The 14300-nt window shown below is 44.3% G+C and overlaps 1 protein-coding gene across 1 annotated transcript; it reads right to left on the bottom strand.

The window, feature by feature from the left end:
• Positions 1-1451: 1451 nt before the first annotated feature.
• Positions 1452-13047, bottom strand: LOC134565870 (insulin-like growth factor-binding protein complex acid labile subunit). Its single transcript, XM_063425543.1, has 2 exons — positions 12993-13047; positions 1452-2655 (listed from the first exon to the last, which is right to left on the bottom strand). The coding sequence occupies exon 2, from the start codon at positions 2549-2551 to the stop codon at positions 1490-1492; it is 1062 nt and encodes a 353-aa protein (XP_063281613.1). The 5' UTR covers positions 2552-2655; positions 12993-13047; the 3' UTR covers positions 1452-1489.
• Positions 13048-14300: the final 1253 nt, after the last annotated feature.

Raw genomic sequence — 14300 nt, 5'->3', positions numbered from 1 at the left:
ATAGCTGGCATGTGGGCCAGGGTGTCGGGTAAGATGTGAGGGTAGTCGTCGCTCACCTGCCGCGTGAGCAGCGTCTCCAGGCCTGAGAGGGATAACGCGGGGTAGGCCCCAGTTCTCCTCTTCCGTCTTGGCTGGGTCTTTGGTTGTAAAAAGGGCATCTATCGCCTCAGGAGTCGATGCTCGTTGTGGCTGGCTACTTTTGCGGTCAGTATGGGTTCCCACTTTCGGGTTATTTGCGTTTTTGGGTGTTTGCGCTGAGGAGCTCACAAGCATGGCGTCCGTGCAGGATGGTGGTCAAGCTCCGCCCCGAGTCTACTTTTAATTGGCTCTGAAAAGTGTGAGTTTACTGATTACCTTCATAAATTCATACATATTGTATACAGATTACACTATGTGTATTTGCTTTCTATTCATTTGATATAGGAAAAAGAAATTTCAATATACTGGTTACCAAAGAAAATATATGTGTAAGGTAAACCATAGATATTTGCGTGCGCAAATCACCTTGTTTATTTATTTTCTGTGCAATACAGGAACCTAAAATATCTAGGTTTATTTTCAGGAAGTGTTTAGGAAGGCTGTGTTAGTCACATGCAGGGAGGTGTGACTCGGGCTGAATAAACAATGTGATTTATCCATAAATGGCAGATAATTGAGTACTGAGACTGCAGGGGAATGATCTATTCACCAAAACTGCTTAATTAAGTTAAAGTTGTTTTGGTGCCTTTAATGTCCCTTTAAGATAAAAATCTGCAGTTTCTTTAGTAAACAGTAATTGCTTCAGATTATTTCAGCCAATGCTGATCCTTACATTGTTGTGAGGGCACAGTGCATTAATCAGTAGTCCATAGAACAGCAATTATGGACTTACTTTTTTTGGAACCCACGTGACTAACTGAATAGATGATTTAAAGATTTAACGTAAAGCCAAATAAAAAACAGACCTCACACTAGCAAACTAATGCTAATATTTAGTGGGTAACATTCCTTATCATCAATAACCAAAAGGTGATAATCAAGGTAACGATTCTTTCGACAAACCCAAATACATAAATGGAGATTTTTCTGGGATAATTACGCTATAAAACATCATCAACAACAAGTTTAAATCTAATTGAAAAGCCAGACCAGACACTATTTGGAAGTAAAGAATAAAACAAAAAGATACTCATTGTTATTCATAAAACGTACAAATTACACTGTTTACATATTTTCGTCTCAATTTTGTAATTCATATTTTATATTGCTGTAATTCAGAACTTAGTGAATAAACCCCAGAGTATTAAAAATATATTTACCAATCATACAGGTAATATATAGGACAGTGTTCTAAAGTTTAAGCCATGGTATATCAGTGATTTTTGGTGCAAGTTTGGGTCATTCACCCATGTCCAACTTGGGTCGTTTGCCCGTGTACAACTTGGGTAATTTGTCCTTGTCCAACTTGGGTCGTTCGTCCTTGTCCAACTTGTGTCATTCGCCCTTGCCCTCATTTGTCCTGGGTTTCAAATGGACCATCTGGCTCATTCCAGTTTTTTTCCTGACTCTTCTTCCGGTTTCTCTCAGCCATCACAATGGCAGCGATGACAGTGACCAGGACGGTTATGGTGATCACCAGAACTGTGGCTGTCTCAGCTACGCACAGCTGGTTGTCCACAGAAACCAAGGCTGCTCCAGAAAGCTGTGGTGGCCCAGCACAAGTCAGGTTGTCATAGTCATCTATGTGCAGGTGTCTCACACTGGTAATTTTGCCAAACACCCTCTGAAGGTCACAGTCACAAACCCAAGGGTTACCAGATACCTGGATGTGAGTACTGGATGTCTGAAGGTTGAGGAACGTTTTGAACTTAAGGTGACTGAGCTGGTTCCCGGACAGAGCCAAGAGTCTGAGAGAATGCAGAGATGTAAATGATTCCACTGCAATGCTACTGACATTGTTATCGGAAACATCCAGCAACTCTAGGTTTTGCAGCATGAAAAAGTAACCGCCTCTTACTGCATCAAGCAGATTGGACTGCAGATGGAGGTGACGGAGCCTGGAGAGACCACGGAAGGCACCTTGCTCCACAAAGCTCAAGAAGTTTCTGCTAAGATCCAATTTCTCCAAGCTTTCCAAATGGCGGAGGCTCTCATAGGTCAAGACCGACAGGCGGTTGGAAGGAACCCTCAGCTCTCGCAGTGATCCCAAACCTCTTGAGAAATCCAGGGGCAGGTTTGAGATGAGATTATTGGAGAGGTCCAAGCGTTCCAGAAAGCCAAGGGAGCGGAAGGATTTTGGTGACACCACCTCAATCTGATTGTCAGACAGGAGGAGGATACGGAGTGACCACAGGGCCTGGAAAGATGTAGAGTCCAGGTAGGTAAAGTTGTTGTGGCGAAGGTCCAGCATCCATGTGCTGTGGGGGAGTTGGTGGGGTACAGAGAGGAGAGCCTGCCCTCGACACTCTACTAGGTTTGAAGAGTCATAGCAGAAGCAGGAAGCAGGGCAAGTTTGGGACGGGTTGGCATACAAAGATGAAAATAACAACTGGACGGCAAGCAATGGGAACATGACTTAGATATCTTGTACAGTTCTCTACTATCATGATCTTCTCAAAGATAGCAATGGTTTAAGTGGACAACCACAGTCATGTCTTCTGTATCCTCTTCTGCTTCCTTTTGACAACCAAAAACATTGTTAATGTATATTCTGCTTGATAATATAATAATCAGAAGGCTTAACATATACACACACATAAACAATTAAAGGGACACTACAAGCACTATAACCACTACAGAATGCTGTAGTAGTGAAGGTGCCAGGAGTGCTTTGGTGTCACCATTGTAAATAGTTAAAAATTTTAAAACGGTTTGACTTCTTACCCAGGGTAGCCAGCTGCCTCCTCTCACCTCCACTACTTTAGACTGAAAGCCGAAAGCCTGGTGGCACAGGTCTTAGCACAGGAGAGCTAACAGTAGTGATTATGGTACAATATAACAATATTTCTTCTTCAACTTTCTTGGATTTGGTAGCAGTGCATTTTACATTCTAGGAGCATTTACCGAAACATCTCTAATTTATCAAATTAAACAGATTTTGAATGTAGCTCTTAAAGCCCAAATGTTGCATTTTTCAACTCACTACAACTGCATAGTCAAAAAAAATCCTGTTTAAACATTTTCAAGAGTCCATAAAAATGTATATTTTGCCCAACAGCATACTAATGGGGCTGGACAAAGGAAACATCCAGTCTCAAAAAGATGATTTAAACAAAGTTTATTGTTTTTCTCCTCATTTGCATTGCGTGCCATGGCTGTGCCTTGTTGGAACTAGATTATGATGTAATTTGCTAAATCTTTAAACGAACACTCCAAGCACAATAACCAGTACACCGCTCTGTTGTAATTATGGTGCCAGAGGTGCCCCGGCGCTTTTCCAGTGTAATGTGTTAAACTGTTTTACAATGATTTGACAACTTACCTGGGTCTCCCGAACACCTGTACTACAACCGGTCTTCACCGGCTGGTGGTTTTATTGAGCTAAGACAATGAGATTAACCATGCATGGCCCAGCTTAGTTCAGTGGAGCTAACTAGATACACCTACATTCTTTAGACTGCATTCTTTCGCACCTTCAAATCTTAGGTATGTTGAATAAAACAAATGGTAAAAATACTAACAAAATCCGTTTTAGTACTATATTATATAGTAGAATCAGCCTCAGCCCTCTCCTTGTTGCTATATTTATATATATATATATATATACAGGGAGTGCAGAATTATTAGGCAAATGAGTATTTTGACCACATCATCCTCTTTATGCATGTTGTCTTACTCCAAGCTGTATAGGCTCGAAAGCCTACTACCAATTAAGCATATTAGGTGATGTGCATCTCTGTAATGAGAAGGGGTGTGGTCTAATGACATCAACACCCTATATCAGGTGTGCATAATTATTAGGCAACTTCCTTTCCTTTGGCAAAATGGGTCAAAAGAAGGACTTGACAGGCTCAGAAAAGTCAAAAATAGTGAGATATCTTGCAGAGGGATGCAGCACTCTTAAAATTGCAAAGCTTCTGAAGCGTTATCATCGAACAATCAAGCGTTTCATTCAAAATAGTCAACAGGGTCGCAAGAAGCGTGTGGAAAAACCAAGGCGCAAAATAACTGCCCATGAACTGAGAAAAGTCAAGCGTGCAGCTGCCAAGATGCAACTTGCCACCAGTTTGGCCATATTTCAGAGCTGCAACATCACTGGAGTGCACAAAAGCACAAGGTGTGCAATACTCAGAGACATGGCCAAGGTAAGAAAGGCTGAAAGACGACCACCACTGAACAAGACATACAAGCTGAAACGTCAAGACTGGGCCAAGAAATATCTCAAGACTGATTTTTCTAAGGTTTTATGGACTGATGAAATGAGAGTGAGTCTTGATGGGCCAGATGGATGGGCCGGTGGCTGGATTGGTAAAGGGCAGAGAGCTCCAGTCCGACTCAGACGCCAGCAAGGTGGAGGTGGAGTACTGGTTTGGGCTGGTATCATCAAAGATGAGCTTGTGGGGCCTTTTCGGGTTGAGGATGGAGTCAAGCTCAACTCCCAGTCCTACTGTCAGTTTCTGGAAGACACCTTCTTCAAGCAGTGGTACAGGAAGAAGTCTGCATCCTTCAAGAAAAACATGATTTTCATGCAGGACAATGCTCCATCACACGTGTCCAAGTACTCCACAGCGTGGCTGGCAAGAAAGGGTATAAAAGAAGAAAATCTAATGACATGGCCTCCTTGTTCACCTGATCTGAACCCCATTGAGAACCTGTGGTCCATCATCAAATGTGAGATTTACAAGGAGGGAAAACAGTACACCTCTCTGAACAGTGTCTGGGAGGCTGTGGTTGCTGCTGCACGCAATGTTGATGGTGAACAGATCAAAACACTGACAGAATCCATGGATGGCAGGCTTTTGAGTGTCCTTGCAAAGAAAGGTGGCTATATTGGTCACTGATTTGTTTTTGTTTTGTTTTTGAATGTCATAAATGTATATTTGTGAATGTTGAGATGTTATATTGGTTTCACTGGTAAAAATAAATAATTGAAATGGGTATATATTTGTTTTTTGTTAAGTTGCCTAATAATTATGCACAGTAATAGTCACCTGCACACACAGATATCCCCCTAAAATAGCTAAAACTAAAAACTACTTCCAAAAATATTCAGCTTTGATATTAATTAGTTTTTTGAGTTCATTGAGAACATGGTTGTTGTTCAATAATAAAATTAATCCTCAAAAATACAACTTGCCTAATAATTCTGCACTCCCTGTATATATATACACATACCCCCAGCATCTATCTGACACACACTGGGATAAAGGAAGCTACGAATACTCAGAACAACAATGAATGAAGATTTCTAGTATGACTGCAAATATATTAGTGTGTCTTCGCTATATGAATTCTGCCCCCTCTCTGTATTAAATCCAACAGCATCTGCCCCCACTCTGTATCTGCCCCTCTCTGTACCTGCCCCTCTCTGTATTAACCCTTTCTGTATCTGCCCCTTTCCATATTAACCCTATCTGTGTCTGCCCCTCTCTATATTAACCCTCTCTGTATTAACCATCTCTATATTAACCCTCTCTGTATCTTCCCCTCTCCTTATTTACTCTATCTGTATCTGCCCCCTCTCTATATTAACCCTCTCTGTATCTGCCCCCTCTCTATATTAACCCTCTCTGTATCTGCCCCCTCTCTATATTAACCATCTCTATATTAACCCTCTCTGTATCTTCCTCTCTCCTTATTTACTCTATCTGTATCTGCCCCCTCTCTGTATTAACCCTATCTGTATCTGCCCCTTTCCATATTAACCCTCTCTGTATTAACCATCTCTATATTAACCCTATCTGTATTTGCCCTTCAACATATTAACCCTATCTGTATCTGCCCCTCTCTATATTAACCCTATCTTTATCTGCTCTTCTCTATATTAACCCTATTTGTATCTGCCCCTCTCTGTATTAACCCTATATGTATCTGCCCTTCTCTATATTAACCCTATCTGTATCTGCTCCTCTCCGTATTAACCCTATCTGTATCACCCCCTCTCTGTAATAACCCTATCTTTATCTGTCCCTCATTATATTAACTATATCTTTATCTGCCCCTCTCTATATTAACCCTCTCTGTATCTGCCCCTCTCTGTATTAACCCTATCTGTATCTGCCCCCTCTCTATATTAACTCCCTCTGTAATAACCCTGTCTGTATCTGCCCCTCTCTGTATTAACCCTATCTGTATCTGCCCCCTCTCTATATTAACTCCCTCTGTAATAACACTGTCTGTATCTGCCCCTCTCTGTATTAACCCTATTTGTATCTGCCCCCTCTCTATATTAACTCTCTCTGTAAGAACCCTGTCTGTATCTGCCCCTCTCTGTATTAACCCTCTCTATATTAACCCTCTCTGTATCTGCCCCTCTCTGTATTAACCCTATCTGTATCTGCCCCTCTCTATATTAACCCTATCTTTATCTGCTCTTCTCTATATTAACCCTATTTGTATCTGCCCCTCTCTGTATTAACCCTATCTGTATCTGCCCTTCTCTATATTAACCCTATCTGTATCTGCTCCTCTCCGTATTAACCCTATCTGTATCACCCCCTCTCTGTAATAACCCTATCTGTATCTGCCCCCTCTCTATATTAACTCTCTCTGTAAGAACCCTCTCTGTATCTGTCCCTCTCTGTATTAACCCTCTCTATATTAACCCTCTCTGTATCTGCCCCTCTCTGTATTAACCCTATCTGTATCTGCCCCTCTCTATATTAACCCTATCTTTATCTGCTCTTCTCTATATTAACCCTATTTGTATCTGCCCATCTCTGTATTAACCCTATCTGTATCTGCCCTTCTCTATATTAACCCTATCTGTATCTGCTCCTCTCCGTATTAACCCTATCTGTATCACCCCCTCTCTGTATTAACCCTATCTGTATCTGCCCCCTCTCTATATTAACTCTCTCTGTAATAACCCTCTCTGTATCTGCCCCTCTCTGTATTAACCCTATTTGTATCTGCCCCCTCTCTATATTAACTCTCTCTGTAATAACCCTATCTGTATCTGCCCCTCTCTGTATTAACCCTCTCTATATTAACCCTCTCTGTATCTGCCCCTCTCTGTATTAACCCTATTTGTATCTGCCCCCTCTCTATATTAACCCTCTCTGTATCTTCCTCTCTCCTTATTTACTCTATCTGTATCTGCCCCCTCTCTGTATTAACCCTATCTGTATCTGTCCCTTTCCATATTAACCCTCTCTGTATTAACCATCTCTATATTAACCCTATCTGTATTTGCCCTTCAACATATTAACCCTATCTGTATCTGCCCCCTCTCTGAATCTGCCTCTATCTATATTAACCCTATTTGTATCTGCCCCTCTCTGTATTAACCCTATCTGTATCTGCCCCTCTCTATATTAACTCCCTCTGTAATAACCCTGTCTGTATCTGCCCCTCTCTGTATTAACCCTATCTGTATCTGCCCCCTCTCTATATTAACTCCCTCTGTAATAACCCTGTCTGTATCTGCCCCTCTCTGTATTAACCCTATTTGTATCTGCCCCCTCTCTATATTAACTCTCTCTGTAATAACCCTCTATGTATCTGCCCCTCTCTGTATTATCCCTATTTGTATCTGCCCCCTCTCTATATTAACTCTCTCTGTAATAACCCTATCTGTATCTGCCCCTCTCTGTATTAACCCTCTCTATATTAACCCTCTCTGTATCTGCCCCTCTCTGTATTAACCCTATTTGTATCTGCCCCCTCTCTATATTAACCCTCTCTGTATCTTCCTCTCTCCTTATTTACTCTATCGGTATCTGCCCCCTCTCTGTATTAACCCTATCTGTATCTGCCCCTTTCCATATTAACCCTCTCTGTATTAACCATCTCTATATTAACCCTATCTGTATTTGCCCTTCAACATATTAACCCTATCTGTATCTGCCCCCTCTCTGAATCTGCCTCTATCTATATTAACCCTATTTGTATCTGCCCCTCTCTGTATTAACCCTATCTGTATCTGCCCCTCTCTATATTAACCCTATCTTTATCTGCTCTTCTCTATATTAACCCTATTTGTATCTGCCCCTCTCTGTATTAACCCTATCTGTATCTGCCCTTCTCTATATTAACCCTATCTGTATCTGCCCCTCTCTGTATTAACTCTATCTGTATCTGCTCCTCTCCGTATTAACCCTATCTGTATCACCCCCTCTCTGTAATAACCCTATCTTTATCTGTCCCTCATTATATTAACTATATCTTTATCTGCCCCTCTCTATATTAACCCTCTCTGTATCTGCCCCTCTCTGTATTAACCCTATTTGTATCTGCCCCCTCTCTATATTAACTCTCTCTGTAAGAACCCTCTCTGTATCTGCCCCTCTCTGTATTAACCCTCTCTATATTAACCCTCTCTGTATCTGCCCCTCTCTGTATTAACCCTATTTGTATCTGCCCCTCTCTATATTAACTCTCTCTGTAATAACCCTATCTGTATCTGCCCCTCTCTATATTAACTCTCTCTGAATCTGCCCTCTGTGTAATAACCCTATCTGTATCTGCCCCTCTCGTATCTGCCTCTCTCTGTATCTGCCCCTCTCTGTATCTGCCCCTCTCTATATTAACCCTCTCTGTATCTGCCCCTCTCTGTATTAACCCTATTTGTATCTGCCCCTCTCTATATTAACTCTCTCTGTAATAACCCTATCTGTATCCATGGGCGTAGGAACCCAAAAAAATCTGGGGGGGATAGCATTTTTACTCGCCGGGTATATTCTTATTCCGTAAACTAGGAGTTGTTTATCCCATTGTACAGCGCTACGGAATTTGCAGTCGCTATATAAATGATTAAATAATAACATTAAGGGGTCACTACAAGGAAGGGGTTTTACTTACCCGGATACAGCGCCGGGATCCTCCTGATTAGAACCACCCCTACCCTTCCCATGAATATTAGAACCCCACCTACCCCTTCCACGCATATTAACCCCCTACCCCTTCCATGCATATTAGTACCCCCTAACCACTTCCATGCATATTAGTACCCCCTAACCCCTTCCATGCATATTAGAACCCACCCTACCTCTTCCATTCATATTAGTACTCCCCTAACCGCTTCCAATAATTTTTCTACCTCCCCCCTCCTCCCATCCATATTAGTAGCCCCCCTAAACCCTTCCAATTATTTTTCTACCTACCCCTCTCCCCCTATCCTTATTAGTAGCCCCCTAACCCTTTCCAATTATTTTTCTGCCATGTTAACTAACGCCAGTGCTGGAGTGCCGCCGTGTTTACATTAAAAGGCCTGCAGGGACAGGCTATAGACACCAGAACCACTACATTAAGCTGCAGTGCTTCTGGGGACTATAGTGTTTCTTTAATGTGAGGTAAATTAGAGATTAGTGCCATGAATAATATGCTAGATTGCCTACTTACAACCAGATGAGGATGATGATGGGCTCTAGCTGCAGTCTGGCTCCACTGGTCTGGTGTAGAACAGGCTCTCTGGAGGCTGTTTGTAACTGGTCCCAAAAATCAATGTTCTGTGAGAACGGGAAGCAGCTCCATTTTTTGGGGGCCCTTTACACAGCTCAAGGTCTGGGTCCCAGGGTCCGCCTTTCACGTTCCACCAATGAGTTTGTTCACAGGGGGTGGAGTGTGTAGGGGATGTCCTGATATGTGTGTAAGGAATGCATTGTGTGAATCTGTGTTTGTATGTGTAAGGGCTGCAAGGTGTGATTGTACGGGATGCAGTGTGTGCGTCTGTAAGGGGTGCATTGAGTGTGTGTACGGGGTGCATTGAGTGTGTGTAAGGAATGCATTGTGTGTTTCTGTGTGTGTAAGGATTGCATGATTGTGTGTGTGTGTGCACGGGGTGCATTGTGTGTGTAAGGGTGGCATGATTGTGTGAGTGTGTGATGGATGTCAATCTCTCTCCCTCGTCACTCTCTTTCTCCCCCTCCCTCCCTTGTCACTCTTTCTCCCCCCTCCCTGTTTCTTTCTCCCCCCCCTCCCTCCCTGTTTCTTTCTCCCCCCCTCCCTGTTTCTTTCTCCCCCCTCCCTCCCTGTTTCTTTCTCCCCCTCCCTCCCTGTTTCTTTCTCCCCCCCTCCCTGTTTCTTCCCCCCTCCCTGTTTCTTTCTCCCCCCCTCCCTGTTTCTTTCTCCCCCCCTCCCTGTTTCTTTCTCCCCCCTCCCTGTTTCTTTCTCCCCCCCTGATTCTTTCTCTCCCCCCTCCCTCCCTGTTTCTCTCTCTCCCCCCTCCCTCCCTGTTTCTCTCTCTCCCCCCTCCCTCCCTGTTTCTCTCTCTCCCCCCCTCCCTCCCTGTTTCTCTCTCTCCCCCCCTCCCTCCCTGTTTCTCTCTCTCCCCCCCTCCCTCCCTGTTTCTCTCTCTCCCCCCCTCCCTCCCTGTTTCTTTCTCTCCCCCCCTCCCTCCGTTTCTTTCTCTCCCCCCTCCCTCCGTTTCTTTCTCTCCCCCCTCCCTCCGTTTCTTTCTCTCCCCCCCTCCCTCCGTTTCTTTCTCCCCCCCTGTTTCTTTCTCCCTCCGTTTCTTCCCCCTCCCTGTTTCTTTATCCCCCCTCCCTGTTTCTTTATCCCCCCTCCCTCTCTGTTTCTTTATCCCCCCCCTCCCACCCTGTTTCTTTATCCCCCCTCCCTCCCTGTTTCTTTATCCCCCCTCCCTGTTTCTTTATCCCCCTCCCTGTTTCTTTACCCCCTCCTCCCTCCCTGTTTCTTTATCCCCCCTCCCTCCGTTTATTTATCCCCCCTCCCTCCCTGTTTCTTTATCCCCCCTCCCTCCCTGTTTCTTTATCCCCCCTCCCTGTTTCTTTATCCCCCCTCCCTGTTTCTTTATCCCCCCTCCCTCCCTGTTTCTTTATCCCCCCTCCCTCCCTGTTTCTTTATCCCCCCCTCCCTCCCTGTTTCTTTATCCCCCCTCCCTCCCTGTTTCTTTATCCCCCCTCCCTGTTTCTTTATCCCCCCTCCCTCCCTCCCTGTTTCTTTATCCCCCCTCCCTCCCTGTTTCTTTCTTCCCCCCTCCCTCCCTGTTTCTTTATCCCCCATCCCTCCCTGTTTCTTTATCCCCCATCCCTCCCTGTTTCTTTACCCCCCCTGTTTCTTTATCCCCCTCCCCTCCCTGTTTCTTTATCCCCCCTCCCTCCCTGTTTCTTTATCCCCCCCTCCCTCCCTGTTTCTTTATCCCCCCCTCCCTCCCTGTTTCTTTATCCCCCCCCTCCCTCCCTGTTTCTTTATCCCCCCCCTCCCTCCCTGTTTCTTTATCCCCCCCCTCCCTCCCTGTTTCTTTATCCCCCCCCTCCCTCCCTGTTTCTTTCTTCCCCCCTCCCCTCCCTCCCTGTTTCTTTCTTCCCCCCTCCCCTCCCTCCCTGTTTCTTTCTTCCCCCCTCCCCTACCTGCGTTGTAGCGTGGCCGAGCTCTGTACTGTCCGCGGGTACAGGGAGCTTTTGTTTCCTGTACCCGGCGGACTAACAGGAAGTGCACACTCAGTGTTAACTTCCTTTTAGTCCGGCCGGGTACAGGAGACAGATGCTCCCTGTACCGGCGGACTATACAAGGCTCGGCCACGCTACATTGAGGGAGTGACAGGAGGGAGCGCTGAGCGCTGCCCTCCTGTCAGCCCCTCTCCTCTGGCTGCGCCCGGGCGGTGCGCCCTCCTCGACGCACCAGCCTGGGCAAAGCTGCAGCCGCCTGAGGCTCTCTGCAGAGCGCTCGGGCGGCTGCAGCAAAAGGGGGGCCGGCTGAGCTGGGGGGGATTTCCCCATTACCTGTCCCCCCCGCATGATTTGCTGGGGGGGATGCGTCCCCCCCACCCCCCCCCCCCCCGTTCCTACGCCCATGTCTGTATCTGCCCCTCTCTATATTAACTCTCTCTGAATCTGCCCTCTGTGTAATAACCCTCTCTGTATCTGCCCCTCTCTGTATTTTTAATCTGTCTGTATTTGCTCTCTATTTGCTCTCTGTCTATATTATATACCTTCCCCATCCCTTCATTTACCCCTATATAAAGCCCCCACTGCCTTGCCTTTCTGAAATGTAAATGTCTGTCTGACCATCTGTGTCCTTTCCCCACTGTCTCTGCCCCTATTACAGCTATATCTTTTATATATAATAAATGTTCCAATCGCCATTTACCCACTCTCTCTGCCCCTATTACAGCTGTATCTTTTATATCTAATAAATGTTCCAATCGCCATTTACCCACTCTCTCTGCCCCATTACAGCTATATCTTTTCTATATAATAAATGTTCTAATCGCCATTTACCCACTCTCTCTGCCCAGAGATGTATTTACCACAAGGCAAACAAGGCATTTGCCTAGGGTGGCACTTTCAGTGGGGGCGCCAAAATATGCCACCCCGAGCTCCCAGGCAAATGCCTTGTCTGCCTCATGTTCTGGGGCTGTCCACCGTACTGTGAGTGAGTGAGTGTAGCTGTCAGTGTGTGTCTGTGAGTGAGTGAAAGTGTGTGTGTCTTTCAGTGAGAATGGGTGTGCCTGTGAGTGTGTGTCAGTTTGTGTATGTCATTTTATGTGTGTATGAGAGAGTGTGACTGTCAGTGAGTGGGTGTGTCAGTGTGTGTCTGTCAGCGAAAGTGTGTGTTGGTTAAACAGTGTGTGCCAATGACTGAATGTGTATGCCAATGACTGTGTATCTGTCAGTGAATGTGTATCAGTGCATGTATCAATGAGGGCATGTGTCTGTCAGTCAAAAAAGTGGCCTTGACACTAATTGTGGGGAAGCAAATTTAGATTTTGGGGGTGCCCGAATTTAGTAGTGCCTAGGGCAGCACAAATCCAAAATACACCACTGTCTCTGCCCCTATTACAGCTATATCTTTTCTATATAATAAATGTTCCAATCGCCTTTTACCCACTCTCTCTGCCCCTATTACAGCTATATCTTTTATATATAATAAATGTTCCAGTCGCCATTTACCCACTCTCTCGCATGGTCAGTCCGTCTGTCCATGAGATACCGGAGCACCTTGCTGTCTGTCCTGTCCTTTGCCTGGCTGTCCAGCCTTTAGCTGGGTCACACGCCTGCCCTACAAATCAGAAATCAAATCCTTCTGCAGGATTAGTGCAGTCACGGATAATTTCCACTTTATCTCTTTCTGTGCCTTCTGTGGAGCCTGCTGTATCACCAGCACACCAGTCTGTTCAATTAACCCTTAACTGATTGCGTTGTGTCCTTCCCTGGTAATATCTTTATTGTGTCTTTTAATAACTTGTTCAAAAATGCCAATTAATTTCGAAGCATTAAAGCAAAGTGCTATTTTACATAAGCGTTCTAGATGGGGATAGATTTATCAAAGTATTCCGTTCTAAAACGTGATGAACTAAAAGTGATGCTGTCACCATGGAAACAGCGAGGAACCAGCGAGCACATTTAATTGGTAACTCCTTCTTTTTTACATTTTAGCCCCATATTTAAATTAAATCTCCACAAAATTAGACTCAAAAGGTTTAATTGGGAATGAGAGACAAATTATTAGAAATTCAAAGTGAATTTAAAATTAAAAATTAGGAAAATTGAAAGCGTAGCTGCCTTGCAAAATTTTCCCCATGAGCTATAATGACCTGGGGTTGCTGTATCTCTAGTGCAGAGAGAACTTGCTGGCATTTCGGATCTGGACTGACCTTACAGACGGGCTCAGTCTGCTATGCTTCGGAATATGTTCTCTTTGTAATAGCGCAAGTGAGGAAAAATAATTTTGAGACCCGAGCGGGAATTTACCGAAGGGCAAGCTACTGAGTTTCCCCAAGCTTTTGTCCGTTTTAAGAGTTCTCATAAATGTAGAATTTAAAAAAAAAAATGTTTATGTGAATTCCCTTTGAAATCCCAACAATTCTCACTTTTGTAAATAATCCTGTAAGACTGTCCAATTTTCTTGGAAGGAGTTATTCACTAAACCATAACGTGCGAATTGACAATGGAATCGCAAATCTTACACTAAAATAGCCAAGTTCATAGAATTCCAAGTTCATAGAAATCTCACCAAATATGACCTAAAAATTATAATTCTCTTGTCGATTCTCCACATATATTGATACAATGAAAACCCCATACGTGGCTTGTCATTAAGACTTTATTAAGCCTTCATTAAATATTTGGTAGTCCTTTCTTGATCCAAGCAGGATTCAATTTTGCTAGTTTTTAGTTCCGATTTGCTGCGGAACCAGAAATCATTTGAATGGGTTTGGCCTTCTTTTGAACGAGTAACAAAATAACCGAGTTGTGGAT

Source organism: Pelobates fuscus, chromosome 6 (assembly GCF_036172605.1).
Source record: "Pelobates fuscus isolate aPelFus1 chromosome 6, aPelFus1.pri, whole genome shotgun sequence".
NCBI lineage: Eukaryota > Metazoa > Chordata > Amphibia > Anura > Pelobatidae > Pelobates > Pelobates fuscus.
The sequence above is the reverse complement of the archived record's forward strand: the minus strand, read 5'-3'. Positions and strand labels throughout refer to the sequence as shown.

Excerpts from the sequence above, each read along its gene's own strand:
- LOC134565870 (XM_063425543.1), bottom strand. The coding sequence starts at position 2,551 with ATGTTCCCATTGCTTGCCGTCCAGTTGTTATTTTCATCTTTGTATGCC.